The sequence below is a fragment of the Anser brachyrhynchus genome, assembly GCF_964034855.1.
Source record: "Anser brachyrhynchus genome assembly, chromosome: 7".
NCBI lineage: Eukaryota > Metazoa > Chordata > Aves > Anseriformes > Anatidae > Anser > Anser brachyrhynchus.
The window spans coordinates 20,112,505-20,136,670 of NC_137701.1; the positions used below are offsets into that span (position 1 = coordinate 20,112,505).

Consider the following 24,166-nt stretch of genomic DNA (forward strand, 5'->3'; position numbering starts at 1 on the left):
TTGCCTGAAGGACAAATAAATAGACAGAAATGAAAAGGGAGGTAGCCAAGATAGAGATCACATACACTATCTTCCAAGAACAGGGATATCTTAAACTCTTAGATCTTGTTATAGAAAAGACAATGTCACCAACTATGCATATATACTTCAAATACTAGTGAAGGTGTTCAGTGAGAATCTGCTCAGCTAACAACAGGTGGTTTGGGAAATGCAATGTTCAGAAGGTCAGAGTGAGCCTGTGCCAGCTGGTACAAGATCTGTAGCACTGGTGTAACAGCATTCAACCCAAATTTCAGAGGAAACCTCCCCTGTATACAATGGGAGTTTTTCAGCATTCTGCATGAAACTTATCATCTAACACTGGTCTAACAGCTTTGCCAGTGAGAACAGCCCCTACAGGAAGAGTGAGTATTATGAGGGTGTTCCTTGATTTGTAACCAAACTGTGGCTAGACTGGATCTGGGGACAGTGGTTTGTAGGTCTACAGTGTTTCTGAGGCTCTCTCTTGCTAGGTACTGGTCACCTTGCAGCTCCTGACTGACCCAGAGGTAAAGAGCAGCAGGCCTCAAGTTCTGGAGAATGCCCAAAGGTGTTGGTGGGAGAAGCCCATTGGTCACTACATAAAATTCTGTCATAATACTTCCTAACAAAGCAGAACAGAAGCAAATGAGCAATGCGATCAAAAACTTACAAATCTAACTGATGACATCTGTAACTGACAAATCTGTAGCTGAACAGAGAAGCTGGCTAGTCCTTCTAGACAGGCTCTCATGGCTCTGCAGTTCATGCATTATTTTCAGAGACTAAGGAAGTAGATATTACTGCTGAAACGTAGCTTAAATAATGCTCTTCCAATTAAAATCCCATTTCGATGACAAAACTTTTCCTCACCTGGATACAATTTAATTTTTGGCATTCCATATTTAAAAAAACAACAACAAAACAAGGATAGAACTGTAGGCGTTTCCCAGTTATGCATAAGACAAAATGGTGCAGTTAGTTGGACCAGCATTGGTCTTCATATATTGTACATGCTCTTTAGTTGTTCTAAAACAATGAGCCATGCCATGTCATGATAGATCAGCTCACAAGCTTCAAATACCTTGAATCACATTAAATGTATTTTGGACTGTAATATGGAAAATCAATGCACTTATCCCCAAAGTAGATCAACAACATAATGATTTACTATTTAGAAAAAGACACTCAGAGGTTTTAAACCAATTTTTATTTAAATATTCACCAAATAATGCATTGGGTATTTGATTTAAACATTAGACACTAAAACAAATTGATTGTTTCTTAAGGCAACAGGAGATAGATCCTAACTCCCTGAAGTCAGATTCCTATTCTGCAAGTGCCATTGTTATCTCACTTCAGCATGACAGTGCTGCCACCAGCAGGAAGATAAGAAAGCCTGGCAATACACTGAAAAAAGTAATTTTGAATAGAGCAGAACATCTACATAAGGAATGTTTCTCACTAGGTGAATTTTCAAATTCCACACTGAGCAACACTACTGTAGCAATCTGTACAGTCATGTAATATAATTAATGAGATTTCCTATTATCTCTTACTAATATACGAAGAGAACAGAATCTACATTTTAACTTGATATTGCACGGAATATCCCAGCTAACTATGTTATTAACTTTAGAAGAGTTTTTGTATGTGAATGCTCTGTTCACAATCATGGACTCAATTTCCAGTCAAATTACTTCAGTAAGGATTTACCAGGGCCATTAAAGACCTCATAACACCCAGACTCAAATAGCATCACAGGATAATTTCAGACCTTTTGAGACCTGCAAGCATGGTAAGGCATAAATCACAAATCAGATGATGGCAGGCATAAAAATTCAGAGACCTCTATACAATCAGCTCACACACCTGTACGTCTTCAGATGATATTTACGATCTCTTATCATGTGAGGGGCTCGGGACAGAATTGCATTCCGCAAAATCTTTCCAGCTCTGAGGATCTTTTCTGAAGGAACCTTGGTGATCATGGAGAAAAAAAGGGACCAAGACACACAGATTTTAAACTTTCCACAGTCTCTGTACTGCCTTCTGCAAAACAAAGCACAAGTTCTCTTCTCCCTAAATTAAAAAAAAATTCTTGCATGGATGCTTACTTATTCAGAGCAATGCAAAATATTGTGGATTTTAAATCTCACATACATATCACATCTAGAAAACACCATGCCAACTGATATGCATCGCACTGCTGGAAATGAGTTACTTCCATTTATCTCACAGCCTGGCTCTATGGCACACCTATGTCCTATTACCTGTGTAATGGTTTTAGTAGGACGATGTGGGATGTGAGGTTCAATAAGAGGTGTCTGAAAAATAAAATGAAATTAAATACATTTTAAAGGTTGAGAAGTAAAGTAAAATAAAAGCAGAAAAAAAGAAAAACCCACAAACAACAACAAAAACAAACAAAATAAACACCTGAACAAAAAAGCTGTAAAAACAAAGTATGCAAGTCCAAGCCGTGTCCAGGGGATGTAAGTAGAAAAAGCTCTCTGAGGACATCCTAAAGACAAACGTGGCTTTTAATGTTTGGCAAATTAAAACAATGACATGACCTGTGAATATGAATAAATAAATGCATGTTAAGCTTTCCAAAGTACTAATGAAGTGCTCAGTGCCAACCATCACACCAGATCTGAGGCTGTCTGGGCACCCCTTCTGCTTGCTGCTCTCGAATCCCCGTGGGCACACCAGCATTGCTCGACAGGCAGCTGCCTCTACCAGCAGTCCTCCTGCCACAGAACTTCTTACCTCCTCTTCTGGAATAACACGCAAACAGGAACAATGAAAAGGCTCTGCTCCCAGTACCTGTCTTTCCTAAACTCTCAACACCTAGCTGGCAACACTTCCACAGCCGCTCACCAGAGCCTTCTGAAATACAAGAGCACACAGGCCACTTGCAGACACCTGGGCAAGGACTTTCACAAAGGGGCCGGTGAAAGAAAAATAACAGTAAAAGCAGGTGACTTGGGTCAGGTCAGGTGAACCACTGGCTGCATACTGCTGGGCTGCCAGCTGCTGGTCTCCTTAAACTGGGCATGTTTGTTAACTCCCACTGGATTTTAATGCTGTAACAAAGCACTTGTGGTAATCAGATAGGGCTAGAGCTACAAACGCAGCAGAAGACTACAGGTCAGCCAGGAAGGGGAGGATGAGGGAAGCACATCACAGAAATCAATAAGATAACTGTAATGGAGAGGCCTGTATATGGAAAACTATGCAAATGGTTTTTCATTTCTACTCAGGCCTTACAAGAAGTGTCTCAAAAGGCAGATCAATACAATTAAAGTAGGACTCTGGTTTTTCTCTTTAAACATCTAAACATTTTTTCAAAGATTCAGTTAAGTTATAAACACTTCTGTTACCAGAAGGGAGGAGGAACATCCCTTGATATTTGTTGGTTTCTGAACTCCTGTGAAGCATACTTTGGACAGTTTACATTTGCAGTTAAAGCACACTAAAATAGCAAGAATCTGTTGTAAAATGCCTCTAATACAAACAAAACTGTCAAAAATTTTAAACAAGAATATAAATAAAGGATCAAGTCAGAGGTATCACTTTGAGCATTAAGAATTTTTGCATCCATTTTCTTTCCAAAAGGATTTCAAATTCTCATCAATTTCAATGAGACTGAAGGTAAATATATGCTTAAGAGGTTGGTTAAACTGGCATGAAAGTCAAGATGAAAATTATTTTAAAACTCTATATTCTTAAAATGAATCAACAAAGCACAACATACTCATTCTAGCTTCCAGATTTCAATTCCAGTTAGAAATATACTTCAAAGGAGAGATAAAACATGTAACATAAAGATACAAAACTTTTTAACAGCAATAGACTAGTGAAAATGAATACACATTTTTATTCCAAAATGCATAAAACTAATAGTTGAATAAATTGAAAATGGATGAAGATTTGTCAGTAAACCTCCAATCCTAACTGAAACAGAATATAAGAGAATATTTAGAAGAAATCTGATTCAACCTGAAAGTACAGGGAAAAAAATCCAGATGAAAGTTAAGTCACAACACAAGAAAGTGCAGTAAGAAGAGCTGTTCTTCTACATTTGATTCTGACCAACACAGTAGGACCAACTGCGAAAGCAGAAGGTGTCTTGGGTGAAGGTGATCTCATGAAATGATCCCTTGTCAGAACCTCACAGAAGGAAGTAAGAACATCAAAGTAGAAACAATACACTAGGAAGAAAAAATGCCATGAAAATGGAATACTAATAGCTAGATTTCTTGAATGGGTCATGAGGAAGCAAGAATAAGCTAAAAGGAGTTAAAAAGTTACAAAACATACTCCACTAGTACATTAACAGTAAACAAAAACATGGAAAAGTGTTGATCTACTACTCAACAGAAGGATATCTGTTGACAGATAATTCAAAAAGGCCAGGAGTCAATTTATTTTTTGTGTCAACGTTTACTGAAAAGATCAGTGACAGAGATGGCTAGTAGCAGAGTTAAAGGATTAAAATCTCAGCCTGAAAAAAAAAAAGGCATGAGAAAATTTATGTAAATAAGGTATTTTCAGATCAGCTGGGTTTATAGAATTTCATGCAGGAAAACTGAAGAGTCTGAAAAAATTTAAAGACAGCTGAGGACATCTCAGAACCATATGCAGTCATCTCTGAGAAATCCTAGGAACTAAGCAGCAGAAGAAAAATGGAAAAAGGAAGAGCTGAAACATTAAAGACATGTCAGCTTAACTTGTCTTCCCAGAAAAACAGTCAATTTGTAAGCACCTGGAAAAGAACAGGGAGGTGAATAACAAGTGACATATTAATCAAGAACAAATCATGCTGAACTGATCCAATTTCCTTCCACGACCAGGTAGCAACACTGATGGATTAGGAAGAACCAGTAGATTTCTAACTCTTTACACGACTTCTGGCACTGGCTCATACGATAGCCCCTTGCACAAAGGTGATTAAATTTTTACAAAATAGGTGCAAAGCCAGTTGGAAAAACACATTTTGAAAGTAATTACCAGCGAAGCACTGCCCAACTGGCAGTTGTACTAAAGGTCTGTTTTGAGTAGGGTTCTCAAGAACATACAGTATATCTGATCCTACTAAATATTAATGCAGGATGAAGTCAAATGTACACTCACTGATTCTGCAGAAGACTTCAGGGTGGGAGGGACTGCACGCACACTGGAGAACAAGTTTATAATCTGACATGGTTTTGATATTAGTTTGAAAAAATATGATGGTATCATGCAACACAGTGCTGATTACTTTTCTGAAGCAGGCATAATCTGCTAGAGAAAGAATAGGGAAAAAGTATCTTATAGTAGCAGTTCTAAAGACAAAGAAATAAGGTTTATAATGGATAATAAACAGAACTGAGTAACCAATGCCATACTTTTGTGAAAGCAACAAATACTGCATGGGGATGCAGTAACAGATCAGATACATAATGAAGTTCTGCTTTAATCAACCTAGATAAGACCCTAAGCTAAAACACTGTCTCTCCTTTGGCTACTTTACTTCAAAAACACATAAACCAACTGAATTCAGAGAAGAGCAACAAGATTTATCAGAAAGCACAACATAAATAATTAAAGTTGTTCAGCTGGACTAAAGACAAGTCTGAGCAGAAGTGTGACAAAAAAAGTGTTCAGATTTAAAAGGCCTTTGAAAAGAAGAAAGAAGTGACCAAGTCCATCATGTAGAGATCAGAAAATGGTTTAAATTGCTGCGAGAAAGAATTCACGTTAGACATTGGGGAAGCTTTTCTAACAGTATGGACCATAATACTGGCACAGATTGCCAGGGAGATGTGGTTTCTCCATCTTCGGAGGCTTGGGAGGAAACCCAAGGTATGTCAGGAGTGTCAGGAACAGTTAATTGTGCAGGTGGCCCAGGGATGGACTAGATGCTTTCCTAAGTACCTTTTACTCTCACTGTATGGTACTGTGTAATTTTCAAGGACACCTTTGCATGTCTAAATGTAGTTCAACCACAAGGTGACGCTTAAGGAGATGATCAATAATACAACCCTGAGCGGCAACCCTGGTCTCAAGAAAGCAAGGCAGTCACTCCTACCGAGGAACAGTTTCATTGATGCCCAAAAGACATGGCCAGCAAGGAGCACCTCCAAAGCTGCAGCCTCTGAAAGATACTGCAGTGAACTCTGGCTGCACTAACAATGAGATTAAATGCAAGAAATAGAATCACAGGGCTTGGACTGAGCTTGTAATAGAAAGGCAAGTCATGCTCCAAAGCCAGAGAAATGTAATATCAATTAGTTAAAAGCAGATACAGTGTTCCTATACCAACTTCCTACCAGAAGAGCTGGATCCTGTACAGGATCATATCTTACAATAATAGTCACAATTTGACTGAACTCCAAGATATGTTTTATGAGTCTTTACAGTTTTGGATCCCCCATTAAGGGATACTTAGAAAGCACTAAGAAATAATGAAGTAGCTCTTCCCTTACAATAGCAGACAGCAGTGTTTAATTACCTTCTTTACACGTTCCAGTATCTTTGAAGAATTAATATGATGAAAGCGCATAAATGTTGCTATACCTGGGGCTACTTGTTAATCACGTTTTTCAGGATGTCTGAATAAGGGGAAAAGTTATTAGGTGAAGAGCTCAAATATGTAAGCCAATTATACAAATTGTTGTCCATCTCCTGGCCACAGTAGTGACAAGCACAGCAGTACCATCCTGAGCTTTAGCTACTTCTTGCCCTTTTCCAATCAGTGCCCACACTGTGATCTGCTAATCCTCCCACTGCAGGGAAGAATGAAGCAAATGGATCTGGAGGGTGGAGAAGAGGGGGCTGCAGGTGTTGGAAGGGAGAAGCAGAAAGAGAAGAGAAACTGTGATAAAATGGCTTTCAGTTTAACATTAACAAACTTAATCACTATACATTTATGGATTCACATTCAAGCATACCATTCATGAAGCCAATCACAAAACTCTCTTTAAATTGGAGGTGAAGCAGAGTAAGTAATAATTTTAGCCTCCAGTCCTTTGAAGATTCAAATATAATTATGCATGAGGGCAATACCATAGATCTAAATAGGACTTATTCATGTGTATAACTTTATGTACATCTTTAACATTTATGTGCATCTTTATGTACAACCTCATGACATCTCTGAAGAAATGGGCCTTAGATTACAAACTACAGGGCATGGGCTACCTTTATTTCTGTGCTTCTTACATCACTGAACAAACAAATAAATAATGAATAACAATAAAATAGAGACCTAACATGAGGTCTGTATTTGTCACGTTATTTAAATCTGCTAAACAAAAAGGTAAGAATGTCTCTTATATGAAAGAGATATTTTTCCATTCCCCTTAAATACCCTGTAAAGGGATGTTTCTTCTGAGCATTTACATATGAATTAATACTTTAGATGTGCAGCAACTTGGATCTAGAGAACCAAATCATGGAGGGAACCTAACATATTACTCTCAAATTTTAAGGTAGCAATCGTGCCTTGCAAAGAACTAAGAAGTAATAAAATAGAAGTCAGTGAACCTCAATGAATCATGTTTTTGTTGTTGTTTTGTTTTGTTTGTTTTGCTTTCCCATGACCTCAGCATAGCTCATCTCTGAACAGAGAACAAGTTTCTGTATTTACTGGAGTTAAGCATGGCATGTGAGGTTGCCAGGGTGATGAGATAAACCTGTGCAGTACTGTTGATCCCTTATTTCCAACCAGGGCATTGAAAAGAATTGCAAGTGACATCTGTTTTCCTGCTGGCTGGCTGGGGATCCAGAAGAAACAAAGGACAGAAGCCACACAAGTTGAAAGGTGGCAGCAGCAACAGGCACATCACTATGAGGTTTATTTGTTTTACACCCTCAGAAGTTAATCCTATTGGTGATTTAGTGTCTAATCCAAAACCACTGAAATCACTGGAAAGTGGCTTCAAATCAGGCTCATGGCATTCGATTCTCCTAAGCATATTTCAGGAACCAGAGCATCTCTAGCTCTTACTGGCTCTAACTGTCTTCTGGTGTCTGTCGTTTAGGACTGTGCTTGACTCTCCTTGTACAAATGTCCTGAAAAGCTATTGCTACCCTTCCTGGTCCACTAGAGAGGAAATAAAACGTACAAAAAACATTCCCACAATACAATACACTGGAAGTACAGCCAGTGAGTAAGACAGAGCTCAAAATTAGCAAGTTTTCACAGCTCTCCCCTTTCTATTCTTTTCACTGTTTCTCAAATCTATATACCCCTTTTCAAAAATCACAGAAAAGAATCACAGAATCATAGAATACCCTGAGTTGGAAGGGACCCACAAGGATCATCAAGCCCAGCTCCTGGGTCTGCACAGGACCATGCTTACAAAAGACAACCATACCTTCTTAAGAAACATCTATAAGCAGCAGAAGTGGGAAGCAGGACAAAGTATGGATGGATAAAAGCACAGAGTCCAGAGGATGTTTGCAAAATCATGGTATCTCCACAGAAACAGGAAAATAATCACATCTCAGAAATCTTACAAACTTCATAAAACTACAGCAATTGTAAGCCAAATAGACAGAGGCAAGTATAAGCTAACTAAACCAAACAAAACAGACTAGTAGAAATTGTCATGACCAATGGTTAAGACAGCTCAGTTTTATTCCTTTTAATAAATCGACTGCATGACCTCACATAGATTACAGGTAATTACATCATGTTTCACTTTCCCCTTTTTGGAAAAAAAATACTAAAACAAAAACACACTAATAATTCCTACCTTTGTAAAATGCTTTGGATACTATCAGTAAATGGGCTACTATCAAACTATTCAGAGTAATGATGACTTTTAAAATCTGTATTCTTTAAACATAATGCAACGTAAAGCTGTATTTTTAAATACATTCTAAAATTGCTTTTCTTTAGTAAGCTGTGTGCATTAATAGCATAAACAGCAAAATGCATCTCTTTGAATTCTCAAATACAACCAGCGTAGCAAATTTATTTTAGAAAGTTAAATTGAAATTGCATTATTTAGCGCTTCTACAATGTTTCCTTGACAAACTGAAAATGTCCATCCTTTTAACACAAAATGATTCAGCCATTACCAAAAATGATACTTCACTGTGAATGTCAAAGGGAAAAAGAATATTGAAACAGACTATGACCAGTGCACAAAAAAAATCCAGAACATGGCTAATGATGTCTTATTTTCCTGTCATTTTTCTACTTCCCTGCTACAATGAAACAGCTGCTATAACTACACTGCATGCATTGAATAAAATGTCAGAAAATGTTAACTCCGCTGTGAGCATTCCTGATATTCTGACAGAGGTGTGACTACGGTTGTCATAAGGAATCTCAACCCAGCATTGTTACTGGCTTCTCTGCTGCTGCATTTTTTTAAATCTACAGAGCAATAAATAATTTTTTCATTGTCTCTTACAAGAATTACTGATTTCTTAGTTTCCATGGCTTTAATAGTATGTTTACCTGAAATTATTTACATCTTGAGAAACAAACTATAACGCTGAAGATGAAAAAGTACAATAAATATTAGGCTGCAAGGTTACTGTTTTTTAAGACTCGCCACTCATACATGCTTTAGGTACACAACAACCATTCAAAAGCAAACTGAAGAGAAGTTAAAGACTGATGAGCTTCTGGAGTATTTGTTTCACTTGCTCCCAGGTTCCTTTGTAAGTTGTGCACACACGCATGTGCACACCTCCTAAGCTCCTGGGAACCATGCCTCTAGACGTACAGGATGGAATGGGCTCTCCTATACTTTGATCACACTCAGCCACGAGCACTGCCCACTGAGGACTGTGTGGTACAGTTTTAGATGTGGTTTCATACCAAGCTCAAGTTTCATACCAAGCTCAAGGGTGCCAAAACTGGATGGCTGGATGGAGTGCAAATTAAGGAGTGAAACTGTGACCCTATTGAAACTGTTGACTTTAATGTAGTCAAAACGTCACCCAAGTGAGCCAAGAGCCCCACTGTCTCCTGAGTGATACCAGTTTATTTACTGTATGACCCCAGCTAGTCATTCCACCTCCAAGTGTTTCAACTTCTCCATCTGTAAAATGGGGATGACAGTATCTATTCACATCACTGACAAGTGATGAGAACGAGCAACTGAAAACACTGCTGAATGCTGCAAGTGAAATCCTGGAAGTCTAGTGCCTACAATTTCATCCTGAGCATTTTATAATGATTTTTAACAGAGAAAGGAAAAACCATCAAAGTGAGACAGGGCTAGTGGGGGTTGAAGGTTACCTCCTGAATTCCCTGAGGAGGTCAGCAACAATGTAAAGCCTCTGGCAAGCAGGGAAGAGAAGTTAATTTAAACCCATTTTGTGGCTCTTCTGGTGATTCCAGGTTCCTTCCTCTCCAAGTTCGGGACAGTGCATTGTGTGAACATACATGAAATGAAGAAACACTGAAGGAGTGTAACACACCTGTCTCGGATTCCAGCTGCCCTACCTACTCCTTAGTTTTCTTCCTGTCATCCTTTTCAGAAATAAATTTTTGATAAAAATGAAACTGAGAAGGAACAATTTAACAATATCCAGTGCAACATCATCTGTTACGCTACTTCACAGAAGGAGATCGTGTGATTTTTTAATGATCTACATAGATGTTTTCTGCCTACATACAGTATATTTCCTAATGCAGGTAAATGGTTGTCTCTGTAGTATATGAAAGCAAACAGAGGAAAGAAATCCCACACTGATGGCTCGACCACAACACATTTTAAAAAAGCACAAACCTTCTTTCAGCCAAGTATTACTTCAACAGCCTACAGTCTTCTGTCATAAACAAAACCCATTCAAGCACTTCTGTTTAATTTACATATTTGTACATCAGTGAAAGAGACAAGCATTCTGATCTTGGCAAATATCCACTAAACAACCTTCTTATCTTCCTTAAAACTTCTATTTCTCCATGTCTACAAAAAGCTTGTCAAAGCCTCAGCTGCTGATATGCCAAACCTATTACCTGTCCCACTCACATCAAGCACTGCACTTTATCTATTAGGTGCTTTTGTCTTAAAACTGGGTTGTCATCTCCTTAGGGTAGCGCCCTTCTTCATAGTGATTCTGACACCAGACATCTCCTATCTCTGACTGGGATACACCAGCATCGTCACAGCTCCCCTAAACGCGACGAGCCAGACAGATCTAACAGGAACAGAACCAAGCAACAAGAAGCAATGTGCACTGTCTGAGGACAACTTATCAGCATTGTAATCCCCGTCTGCTAGAAGGAAACATCATCATCTGACTCAGCAACAGGAAAAGTCCAACAGCATAAATTCAGGGAGGAAGTATTGGCTATAAAGGGTAAGGAGGAACTTTCCTTTTACAGCAAAACCTAATTGTGGTCTCAACACATTTAACCAGCACGAAATGAAACTCTTAACTGCTGTACAAACAATCAGTTAATTCAGTGTCATTCTGATACTTCACTAGCAGTAATTGTATTGATTAAGAACATACAAAGGCACTTGGAATCACATCATTAGATCTGAAAAATATGGATTAATATGCCCTGTTTTTCATATTAATTCCATAATACACTTGGAATAATCAGTAAATAAAATACAAATGAGCTAATGCACATCTGTGTGAACAGTAAGTATTCCCCAAGAAAACAATAAAAGAATAATACTAGCTATTCCTGCCAATCTGAGCAAAACATAATTAGAACTGGAGAATAATAAAGATTTCGTTTTTGTAAACTTGCTTTTTCCCTCCTAACTTCCTACAGAGCTTGCAACTGCCTAACTTGCTACTGTTTAAACCAGGCCTATTCACATTTGTTTTCATTGTTGTGAATTTCAGCATGTCTTCCCTGATAACTAGCTAAGGACAGGCATCTCTAAGCATATTCTGGGCTGCTTCTGTTGCTAAATGGATATTTATTGCAACTTGAGAAAAAAAAATGTCTCCACAAAAGCTCACAGAACACTGCAATAATTAATCCAAGACTAATACAGAGAGATGAAATTACTCCACCTGACATTTTCCCTGGCTAACCCCATCTCTTTACATCCCAATCCACCACAGTATGTTTCTGAAAGAAATGACCTCTTTTTACCTCTCTCAGTATGTAGCCCAAGCTCTGTAAATTCTGTGATGTCTGGCTTTTAGGGATATCACAGAACCAACCCTGTCCTTGACAAATGGAAAAGGATCTATTGTATCATTTTGTAATCTATCCCCTTTCTCCTATTACCCCTTAATGTTGGTATTAATTTTCACATCACTGCTAAAAATACTGCTTTGTCCAACTGAAATTCTGTCCCTGCAATCTCTCAACCACTCACCTCCTTTTACATATAATCTTCAAATCTTCTTTGGCTTAATTGACTCTTTAGTGAAGACCTTTGTGGGCTGTATAAAAGATAAGGACTGCTGTATTAGGTTAAGCAAATCATAGTGTGAAGATGAACAGTTAATGCTTGCTATTACAGGAGAAATTTAATAACTGCAATCCAAACCAGCTTGCCTGGAAATACTGAACACACCTAGTGTATTCACACAGATTTGTTTGTCTTCAAAAAATCAATCATTTCTGCAATAACATAGGAGTCTTCAGCTTCTCCATGACAATCTAAGAGGCTATCTTGGGGAAAGAGAGGTACATCCTCCCAGAGGGATTGCCATGTATCTATAGTGCCACAAGGTCACGCAGCTCTTTCCAGGCAGCAGTCCATGCTCTCTACCCCAAACTTCACAGCAGAAAAGCCAGACAAAAGACAATCTTTCAAGAACATCGACTGTAATGCTGAAGAAACTGAGCACACTGAGTAGTGTTCAGGCAACCTCCTGGTTTCCTTCTCCCACCTCCTTCTCCCCGTTTGGACCACTATCTCAGGAAGACAGAAGAGCCACTCTATTACACAGAGAGGCCTACGACTGCTGTGGAGCAGTGGCTATATGTTTATGGGAAAAGGAATACCAGAAGCCTTACTTTTACAGTTTCGTCAAGAGGCTTTTTTCCAATGTTCCTCCGGAATCTGCAGAAACTGAGATCTGGTGACTGTGAACTGAATTGGGGGAAAAAAAGAGGGGGTGGGGGGAAGGGGCATGAGTCTGTTTTACCTTGTGGACCCTTGTGCAGCTAGCAAAAAAAAAAGCTTCTCCTGGATCCATTTCGCTTACTCATTTGAAATAGCTGCCAGAGTCCAGCAGTTTGTAGACCACAATCCCCAATCTAGACTGGCTCTGAACACAATTAAGACAACCTAAGAGTAGGGAGGGACAGGTGAACAAATATTTGCCTGGTTCTGCACGTGTATTTTATGTCCAAAACAGGAAGACATCACACAAATCTGTATTTAGTCACAGGAGACTGAAACCATACAGGTTCATTAGTGATTTAGCAGTGAATTGCAACAGTGCTGCAAGATGGCCTGACAAAAGAAGCCCTGACTGTTGCCCCTCTCCCGGCAGCTGAAGAAGGGTGGCAGAGACGCCAGGTTTGAGGCAGGAGGGATTCTCACAGGCCATAGCTGAGAGACCTGGCAGCACTTTGTGCGGAGGTTAGACATCTAAGGCCTCAGACATCACAGCAGCCTTAAGCACGACTGCTGTGGTCCGGCCCCTCCTTGAACCCCACATCCAGGCTGTCCCATGGCTTGTTCTGGCGCTGGCCAGGAAGCTAATTTTCAGCTTAAACAGCAGAAAATTAAGCTCAGAAGAAAAAGTTGACATGCTTCTGACAGTTCTGCTCCCTTACCACAGGGCAGGCAGGAGCATCAGCATGACTGAGAAGAGGGCCCATGCAGCCAGACGCAGCGAGAAGGCAATAGGCCCCACAGTCCCGGCACAGGTCACCAGGAGCTGCCATGGAAGGGCGGCCACAGCACCGCGGTTCTCCCTGGGCAGGATCTGCTGCTCCCACCGCTGTACTACTTCCCAGCCACCCGCTCCTGCCCCTTCCCCTAGTGCCACTGCTGGCATTCATCGGGCTCACGGGTGGACTGGGCCAGAAAATGGGTTCAGAGGAGAAGTAAACAGCTGTGCCACTGTGCAAAAGGCTATGAGGGAAGAGAGTGGCACAAACGAAGATGCTTCTATATGCCTCCTCAGATTCATGCTTTTGAAGTCAGCTACCTTAAAAAGAGGGAGAGTGGGCAAAGCAGTACTGGGAGGTCCAGTTACTACGAAGTCTTAACCATAATTCTCCCCATTAAGTTACTGGCTCTTTCTCCATCCAGTTCATATTTAAGGTTATTACACAAATTGTTTATATAAGATCATTTCCTAAGATGAAAACAAGTGTGACTGAGTAAACCTAATTAGCAGCAGTATTAACAACTGGTATTAGAAGTATGCTTTTTTTTGCATTCTTATTTTGGAACCTAAATTATGTATTCTTTTCATTTATCTGCTAGCCAAGTCAGCTATGTGTATTCCTATTTCCTCACTAACTGCTATCTTTAATTTTAAGACAGCTGCATCACTGATGATAAAACACACAGAGATCAAACGTTCACATTCTTGTGCCAAGCTTTCTTCCAGAAGGAAATTTACAAAAGGAATAAATAATGAAAAGTCATAAATCATAAATCTTTAAATACCTGAACAGTACTTGCTTTTAACAATCACTGGAAATAATGGTCCAATTACATTTTCAGCTCTGTTGTAGATATCTGACATTTTTGCTTCAGCATTTCTCATTCAGAATGGCTCTAACTGAGCACCACAGACCAAACGTATTTTGGTGGTGGTACTCTGTGTGGAGCCACTACAATGGGCTCCGGGCTCATGTCCCAGTAACACAAAAAGAAAAACAAAGTCACTGGATAGCTTACTTTTCTCCACCATTTATTAACCTCTCAAATTTTTGTCATCTGTACTCAACTATAAAAAGATGCTGCTAAATGATCAGATCAGACACATTGATTACTTCTTACTGACTCAGAACTATATTTGACTTTCTGGAATACTAATTTCCTGCATGCATTGTAGGAAAAGAAGTCAAAATGCTCTGTGAGTGATGATATGAGTGACTATATGGAATCTGATTTTAAGATCCCTGATCCAATTTTTCTGCCAAACTTGAGAAAATAATTACAAGATTCAAAAAATTCATTTTGCTGTTTCAAATATAAGTGCCAAATGTGTTACTTGTATACGCTTGACTTGTCTGAAGACATGAACCTTGAAAAGGACTATCTTTTTTTCTCAGTATAATTACCCACTCTTTCTGCCTTTCAATTGCAAGAGATAAATGGAGCATATGTGCATGTTTTTATGGGTTGGGACAGAATCACACAGAAGACACAGCCAAGGAGCAAGAGTCATCAAATGTGACTCCACGGTATATATTATCAGACTGCCCTTGCCAGCACTGGCAGGCGAGGCAACATGCTATTTTTCTGCACACAAGTGAAAGTAAGAGTGATTTTTCATTTTGAAAGAACTTCCCATAGCTGCTTCGCAATATTCAGTGTTCTACAAATTCTAGCATCTTCTAGGAATTTTTTATTTTTTCTTTATTCACTGTATTTTATTTATCTAAACTATAATACTCATTCAACTAGGCAAGAGGTGGGAAAACACACTTCCTTCCAAGAAAAGGAAAATGTCTCTACAGCCAAATTGCCTTCCCACATTGCCCCCCAAGCACCTCTGCAACCCTACTATGGGGAGAAGGTTACCCAGGGAGGAGCTGAGTACTTGCTTACTGTTCTTATTCAGCATTGCTACTCTGACAAATGGAAATTGTGAGTTAGATTCCCTTCAAACACTAAATCAAAGAAATATGTACCACTTAGGTTTTCATTTGTCTATTGATTTCTGAATTTGTTCCCACCACTCCGTGTCCCCTAGGATGATCACGTCAAGGACTGATGACAGAAAGCCCCTGTAAGGAAACACAGCTGAACTGTAGGCACACATGTGAACCCTATGCCTTACAATGTTATGAGGCAACCAGCACCTTTCTATCTGACAGCCACTCCATCTTACCTGTGACTGCAAGGTCTCTGGAGTAGAGGCCTTCTTCTCTCCTTTCTATCACAGCACCCAGAACAAAACAGAATTGCAAGGCTTTAGGATACACACAGTTTGCAACAAAGGCTGACAAACAAACAAGCTTAGATTTTCCAAGCTTAGTTTTCCATTCCTGAGCAATAGGCAGTGGTTATTCCAGGAATGTTCTGCAGTTGTGATTGAAAAGAGAAGCTCTGTCTTCAGGTGCTGACAACACAACTGTGCTGTACTATCGGGTATTATTCATGATTTTTCCCATTATCTTCTCTCAAGATATATGTGGCAATTAGCTTATATTTTAAAACTGAAATATGCCTAGATATATTTAATCCTAGTCCAGTGTTGTTACTGCTTTTTGAAAATGAGAACAAAATTTAAAATAAAATGATTTATTTAGGACGTATAGATTGCAAAATTCTACCCTCATCTACCAAGTATGTAAGTCATCTACCAAGAGAAGTCTTGCCTCTCTCTTACCAATCTCATTGTCATTGTAGCCAGCTCTGTTTATCCCTAGAGCTGTCCTTAGGGCCATCACAGTGAAAACTCCTCATTGCAAAAAGAAAGTTTTGTATTTTTTTCTTCCAAATTCACAGAAGGGCTTAAAAGACCAGGGATCCTTGAACTGGATCAAGTATGTGATGAACAGAAATTAAGTTATTCTGATATGTACGCTGGTAAAAGTGCAGCAATTTGGACCAAGGATTCTGGTTTTTGTCTTTTGTTTCTCCTCTACAATGCTATTTATTCTGGTATTGTTATAGATCAAATGAGAATCACTAATCACAACTGTAGGTTTCATTCTGGGACTACTCTGGCTAGTTCTCTCTTGGTCAGATTGAAGCTCAATTATATGATTAGCTACAGCAGAAGAAATGGTTTCCAATAGAAACTGCCATTAGGGTCTCCAGAATTCAGAATACACAATGAAATCATGGATCACGGATATTTTACAGATCATCAGACAGCTGAATTGGATAACAGAAGATGAGGCGGTGCAAGCTTTTCTTTGAGGCATCGCTATTCATGCTGGTGTTTGGAAGGGAGGCCTACAGCTGTACATCATCTCCACATGTCTGGAACTGGAGACAGTGATGTCCCAAAACCTTCCCTGGTGGTTCTGCAACAATTTAGCTTATGCAAAACCTGCTTATGTAAACCTGCAGCCCTACTAACAATTTTGTTGACATTAAAGAGCTCTGATGACATACAGACCTTCACATTTTTCATGATGAAGTTCATCACTAACGTATGAAAAATGTATTTGTCACAGACTCCTACTCATCTCACACTTCTGTCTTTGTTATCTCTCCTGCCATATGCTGTCACCATGTGACTCATTGCCAGGGACTATATGCACAGCCTCTGCACTAGCCAAATTGTTACAAGCTGTGACAATGATTGAACCCTGAGCACCTCCACTCAGAGCAAAATGAAGAACTTGAACAGACCTCTAAGCATATTACTTTCATTTATGCAAAAATCGTGCAAAAATTTCAGAGAGGTCTCTGAAAGTAATCAGTAGTTAGGACTGCATGAAGACATTACTTGGAAATATTTGCACATAGTGCTTTTATGCAACCACTTTAAAACAGAAAATGAAAGGGATTTTTTTTTTTAATGCTATGCTAACATTATATAGGACAACAGGCTCTTGAATGGAACCCAGGATACGCTAGGAATTAATACAGTCTCATTGTTGGACAGTTATACAAACCATGCACATGGAAAATAAACTGTTATAACAGTTTTCATGTGAATGTTGGAGACGTTACCACTTACAAACAAATACCTTGCCATTGCACCTACAATCTTGCTAGAACACTGCCTGCGTTCCTGCTCTTTCTTTTTATTCAGCCTTGTAGTCTCCAAATTTCATGAGCATGTTAAACATTTCCCTTAGCATTCTGCTAATGGTCTATCAAATTCCACATTTGACATTCTACTGGATACGTTAAAAGATAAGCTTTCTCCTCGGTCATCTGGGAAAAGTAAATTGAAATATAGGGAAATCAGAAGTGAAATTATTGTGTTTATTGCTATAGTAGCTAATTTGGTGAATGAACATGATTATTACTGGTGTCTTGCATGGGCTCTTCAAGGCTGCAACTAGTGAATTGTAATGTCACCTTCACAAACAATATACTTTCAAACGCCCAGAGCTTGAGTGCTTGAAAATTGAAATAAGTGAATATTCATTGTCCTGGCGATGTTGAAAATGGCAATATTTTAAGAATTAACACATAGATTATGTCCTTCTCTGTCAACTGAAGGATCTTAGATATATTTTTATTAAATGCACTTAGAGTTGATAAAATAGTAAATCAGGTTTTCACAATCATTCCAATTATATAAATGCAAAGAAATCAGAATGGCACCTACGCCTTAATGGAAGTTCAGTAAAAACAAACAAAAACAAACATTGATCTACATTTTATCACATCAAATTAACTAGGAAAGAAGATGGATAAAAACGTGGCTTTCAGATAAGTATTTCAGCACCTCCTACAGAAGCTGTACTATACAAAATAGCTTCAAATAAACCACTTCCAATAAGCTTCCAGTCTAGAGAATTTGAAGTCATCACATTAAAAACACAAAGGGGATGTTCCAGCCTGTAAGCTTTACAAACTTGATACATGTGTTTTCTGAATATTACTTCGTGCACTAGAGGGAGCTCCTGCAGCTTTTTATCACAATAGAAACCTAAAGACAATACAGGGAAGATAAAGGAAATAAAACAAGAGATTTCAGAAAAATAGATATATATATTCTTCACCTGATATCAAGAATAACAGCTTGAATTTGCACAACTTAATCTGCTTACATTTTCTGTGTTCAGTATATTTTCTTCAGTACAAAGGATATGAAGACGTACTTTCCTCCTTTCAGGATGCACGCTTTCAACAAAAGATGGCACATTTATGTAGCTTTTTTTTTTTTTAAGTAGTCATGGAGATTAAGTTGTACAAAAAGAAAACTATCATGGTTTTTGAAGTGAGATGTTGTTTTAGTTTGAGTGTTGTTGTTTGAGTGTGCTACAGAAAAAATGTATGTGAGCAGGTAATCAAAGTCTGTACCATAACAAACACAAAGAATTGAAGTCCATACCATAACAAACATGGATAAGAGGACTTCATTAACACTGCTCAGTCAGCCTTCACTCTTGAAATTCTCTGTTTTCGAGCACTTCATTTTTCAGCCTTCCTTTCATGCAGAATTTGTGTGTAGTTTCTTGAGGATTTGGGGATTCTTTTAGCAAACTGCAATATTGAGATTCCATTACAGAAAACAACATAAAACTTATGTATTAGCATGGTTAGAACGGTTTGACTATCAACCACTTGAATAAATAGAGTAATTGTCATTAGTCACAGAGTTTTACTCCTTCTGTAGATTGTTCCTGGCATCTCATAGGCAGAGCTTGCAAAGGAGTTTCAGACATTTACTGACAGCAGAAAAAATACACTCACAGCACCAAGCTCCGCAGTAGACTGGAGCTTCAAGCTCTCCATGGATCAGTCCTCTGTTCTTACCTACATTCATTCCTGTGTCTCTACAGCTCTGTTTGGCAATGTGCTGTTCTCTACTTTAAACCCATCATTTATCTCATGTCTCCAGAGAAGAACAGACTGTTTCTTTACTCATTTGCTACTTGGGCACCGGTAGAGGGTGTAAAAGCACAGGGGAGACAACCGTCATTTTCAGTTACAGTCTGTGGCTTAGTAATAATCAAAATGTTACTCTAACAACTAGAATGAACAACTGCAAAAGAAAACATACTGCTAAGCATCAACACAGTAATGCCCTAGCAGCACAGGACCAAAGGTGTAGTTTGGGAATACTGCACACACAATGCACACAGCCTGTGTGCAAAAGCTAGCGGTTAACTCTAACATGCCTCTAGTGAACCTGTTTCAACAGATTTTTCAAGGCTTAACAATATGGCTTATTTTAGCCATAGGGAGTCACAAATGGCACTCCTTTCTGCCAGAACAAGCCCTAAGTGTCAAGCTCCTAGCCAAAGGACAGGATTGCTAGTGTATCACCGGGAAAAGCTATTTAACATGTGCTACGTATTTTCCCTCAACCTCAATGTCAGAGAGGTTCGATCCATTTCAATTTAAAAATCAGCCAGAAGCAAACTCTCAGCGTGAAAAACTCAGCCTAAACAGTGAGAAACTGGCCAAATTGTAAAAACAGGATCTTGTAGTGGGAACAACCACGCAACCCTGCTGCCAGCTCTGCTGGTAATATATGAAGACATAACCACTGCCTATTCTGTCTGCATGCTGGAGCCCAACCTCCCCTGCCTTCTAAGTACTCTTCTGTATCTTTTCCAAAAATGTATTTGAAATTATTATTGATTTTGTCATTTTGGCTTTATGGTTATATTCACCTAGCAGATCCAGTTACATCCAGACCTGTTCCATCAGAATTTTCAAAAACTGGAGCTAGTGAGACCATTGCACAGATATTAGACTGACTAATAGTTAAAAGATTGAAAAAAAAAAAAGACTGACTAAGTTAAAAAGACAGATGCTGTGTTATTTTCCCTTATGTAAGATGGCTTAAATTTGATTCTGTTTCCATTTCTCAAAATATAACTGAGGGCTGCAACATACTCTGTCTCGGTATTTTATGCTCAATTTAACTGCTATATTGCATTAAATGATGTGCAATAATGTAACCCTAAATGCAAATGAATTCTTGTTTGGTAAAAGAAAATCTCTTTGCTGCCTTTTCCAAATAGATATTTTTAATAGATTTTAACAAACTAGGAAAACCAAACATCCCCATATGGTGAGAAAATTTCAAGGCATACATTAAAAGAAAAATCTTGTGTTACTCATCAGAAATATAATAGATGTGACAAGAGAAAAAAATTAAGCTATGAAAATAATTAGCAAATATGGAAAATCATCTATTACAGTCCTTATAAAAGGCTCAGCACAAGCTAAAAGAGAAAAACATACATCTCATATTTCAAGAGAGGAATATATTTGATTTCATTTGAAGCGAATTATTTATAGATATAAACTTTCCTGGGAAACTAAAACAAACAAAAATATATAAATGTATCATTATGACTAGAAATTCTGAAGAAATTATGTTATCTCCTTCTAAGAGCGTCATGTTTTCTTACCACATGAAAGATTTTGAGGAACTTTCTCAATTTCAGAAAGGTCCTCACTCAGTCTTTGTCTGGCCATTACAGAATAGCCTGCGGGCCCCTCTGTAAGGGGGAGGGGGGCAGTCCTACAGGCCTCATTTTATCCATATGAAGATATAAAATAATTGAAAGATGACCTGCAAACACTACCCTCTCCCTTGATTAATGCCTGTCCCAATGCAGTAGCTATTTCTGCAGCCATATATAACCATAGAACATACAAAGCACACAAAATACACAAATTCAGGGCTCTTTTCTGGTATCCTGTTACTTTGTATTTCAAATAGCTGGCAACACTTCTAGGAATTTGGCCCTGCAATCCCAGTATCTCTCAGATCATTCAAAAGAGCAGGACGTGAAGATCTACATGTTGTGTAAGCACTGTAACAGTTGTACAGTTTTAAACTGCAGGAATGAAGCTTGCACACAATAAACAAACTATGCAAGTATTTCTGTTGCACTTACCTTTCGTTTGACGTAATTGGAGAAAACTATGGCCATATGGCAAAATCAGAACTAGGATTCATGAACCATTTCTATGCTGTGTAGGTTCTGCCACATTTGTCATGGGACAATCTGAGATCCTCCGGGATGAAGCAAGGTGACGAGCATCTGTCACATATTTACTCTCTCAGCTTCTCTCCACTGAAATGTCTACAGAATGTGGGAGGGTGAAGGATGGCTGTTTTTTGTGTGTCTTGGAAAGGAAGTTAACATGGTTTGCGAAGGACCTTATTCTTGTTAAAGTCATTGAACAGTTTGAGCCTGTCCCAGCCAAGTTCCGTCTCCTACACAGGTGAAGGTTACTTTGTGTAATAAGTCCTCTTGTGCTAGAAAAGCCAAGCTACTGGCAGCAATATTAATCACAAAACTTTGCCCAGTTTCTAAAATACTTTGGACCTGAAAGCACATATGCTCCTTAGCTGAGCATCACTACCCATTTATGGGGAAATATCACCTTCTAGGACAGCCCGGGATGTTTTTATCTTGTTACCTCTACCCGCTTCAGAAAATAAAACGTCTTTTAGTTTGGATTCTACACCTGGTACTTTCATTGAGGGGTCAAACAAGACCCCTGATCTGTCTTAACTCTGATGTACTTATGTATTTCAAGGCTTTGAAATGCCAATATCTTAGAGAAGCACTTAAAGTTTGTAAAATGCTTAGAGAGCAAAAGATACAAAGTATCTAAGAATCATTACTTAGTGCATGGAAAAATGTTTATTTTCATATAGGGTAAGGCTGTCAGGAAGTGATACAGCATTAGTGAATAAGATTCTAGAAAAAGGAACTGCATAGTGTTACATTTATACATTTAATAAAGGCTAAAGGTGACAATTAAGAAAGGTCAGTACCCTTGAGGAAGCAGGACAGACAGACAGGGAGAGGTGGAAGTAGTTATTTTCGCATTAAGGAAACACGCTAAAATATTCATTGTCTTTATCTGCTGTCAAGAAATGTTTTTTATGTAACAAAAAAAAATCCTTTAACCTTTTAAAGACATCACACAAATGCATCTAATTAAACTCCCAAATATAGAAAGGAGGCATCCAAGCAACTGTGTATTACTGTAACTTTTCTACTCCCGCCATAAAAAAAGTCTAAAAATTCTGAACCTTCGCAGCAATGCCTGATACTATTTCTTCCAACTATTATAATCACTTTAATGCCAGCATAGCAATATTCATGAGTTCTTTCATGCCGGTCCTGATGTGATGTGGTGAGACCAAAGGAACAGAACTTTTTACAAAGGGCACCTGGGATGTAAAGCTGCTCTCTGAACACCAGAGAAAATTCACCCCATATAAAAGGCCAGAATGATGTTTATGCATCAGCTAAGACTCAGTTTAGCCTTCAAACAGGACTTAACTATGAATTTTATGATCCATTGGCTATGTACTGGGTCTTGTCACAGGGATACCTTTCTTTCTCACCCTCACCATGTTCCTTACGTAACGATGACAATCAAATTGTGACACAAACTTCAACAGCAGCACTTTGCTTTCTCTAGTTTTATAATAAAATCTCTAAAGAATCCTTATAACTTGTATACTGCACTTGCATCAATCATATACTTCACATTTTCACCTGGTTCTTTTCAATTTCATGCTGTACTACTGCTTTTTTTTTTTATTACCAAAAAGCCCCCCACCAAAACCCAAAGGCAAAAATAGATGTAATTTACCTTATTACAGTTTTTAGAGACTTGGCAAAGAGAGCTGCCTGACATACTGTCCTTATCTGGCATTCCTAAAGAAAGGATAGAATACAGAAAATAAATAAATACTATGCATACTTTAAGTAACAAAATAAAGATTTATTAATGGAATAAGCAATTTGCCTTTTTTATACTTTGAAAAAAATCATAGATGAATGTGTAAAGTGCAAAACATTTATTTAGGCAGTTTTTCTTCTCTTAGGAACATGAAAAAGAAAGTTAACTTATGTAAAATGCTATAAACACAGTTTGTTAGAAGTAGTAGTGTCTCACAAGTAAATAATTTAAACATGTATACAGGAATTAGTTATATTTTTTTTTTCTTTTACCACTACCTGTGTTTTAATACCTGGAATTCAAATGTGTCATTGTGTTTGCACTTCCTAGCACAGTTATGTTATGTAATCAATATACTCTATTTGTGAAACAATAATGTAGCATAGCATATTACCCAAAATTTACAGACATGACTGTAGGCCATGAGACATCATCCTGGCTGTTGCCTAAATAATTCTCCGGCAACTAAACAAAAATACCTTGATTTACAGAAGTGATGCATTCCAAAGGCTGCCCTTGGATTCATGTCTACACCATTATCCCACGGTTTGATAGGCTCTCATGACACAAAGCCATACCCAAACTTATTTACCTATGCAACTAAGGTCAGATAGCAGCATGTTTAGTGCAGTTTGTGTGTCCCAACATGAACCCAAGTTCCCAAGGAAGCAGAGTAGCGCAACCTAATTTAAAAAAAAATAAATTACTCTGTTTGTTAAATT

The 24,166-nt window shown here is 38.4% G+C and overlaps 1 protein-coding gene across 24 annotated transcripts in view; it reads right to left on the minus strand.

The window, feature by feature from the left end:
* Window positions 1–24,166, minus strand: part of RAPGEF4 (Rap guanine nucleotide exchange factor 4) — a 153,945-nt gene that overhangs the window by 54,226 nt on the left and 75,553 nt on the right. For 12 of the 24 annotated variants that reach the window (XM_080600892.1, XM_080600875.1, XM_080600886.1 and 9 more), the window contains 3 exons: window positions 23,355–23,419; window positions 2,292–2,345; window positions 1,891–1,997 (listed from right to left, as the gene is read on the minus strand). In XM_080600892.1, coding sequence (XP_080457018.1) covers window positions 1,891–1,997; window positions 2,292–2,345; window positions 23,355–23,419 — 226 coding nt within the window. The remainder of the gene's footprint in view (window positions 1–1,890; window positions 1,998–2,291; window positions 2,346–23,354; window positions 23,420–24,166) is intronic. The other 12 variants (XM_080600880.1, XM_080600887.1, XM_080600884.1 and 9 more) reach the window with 2 other exon arrangements.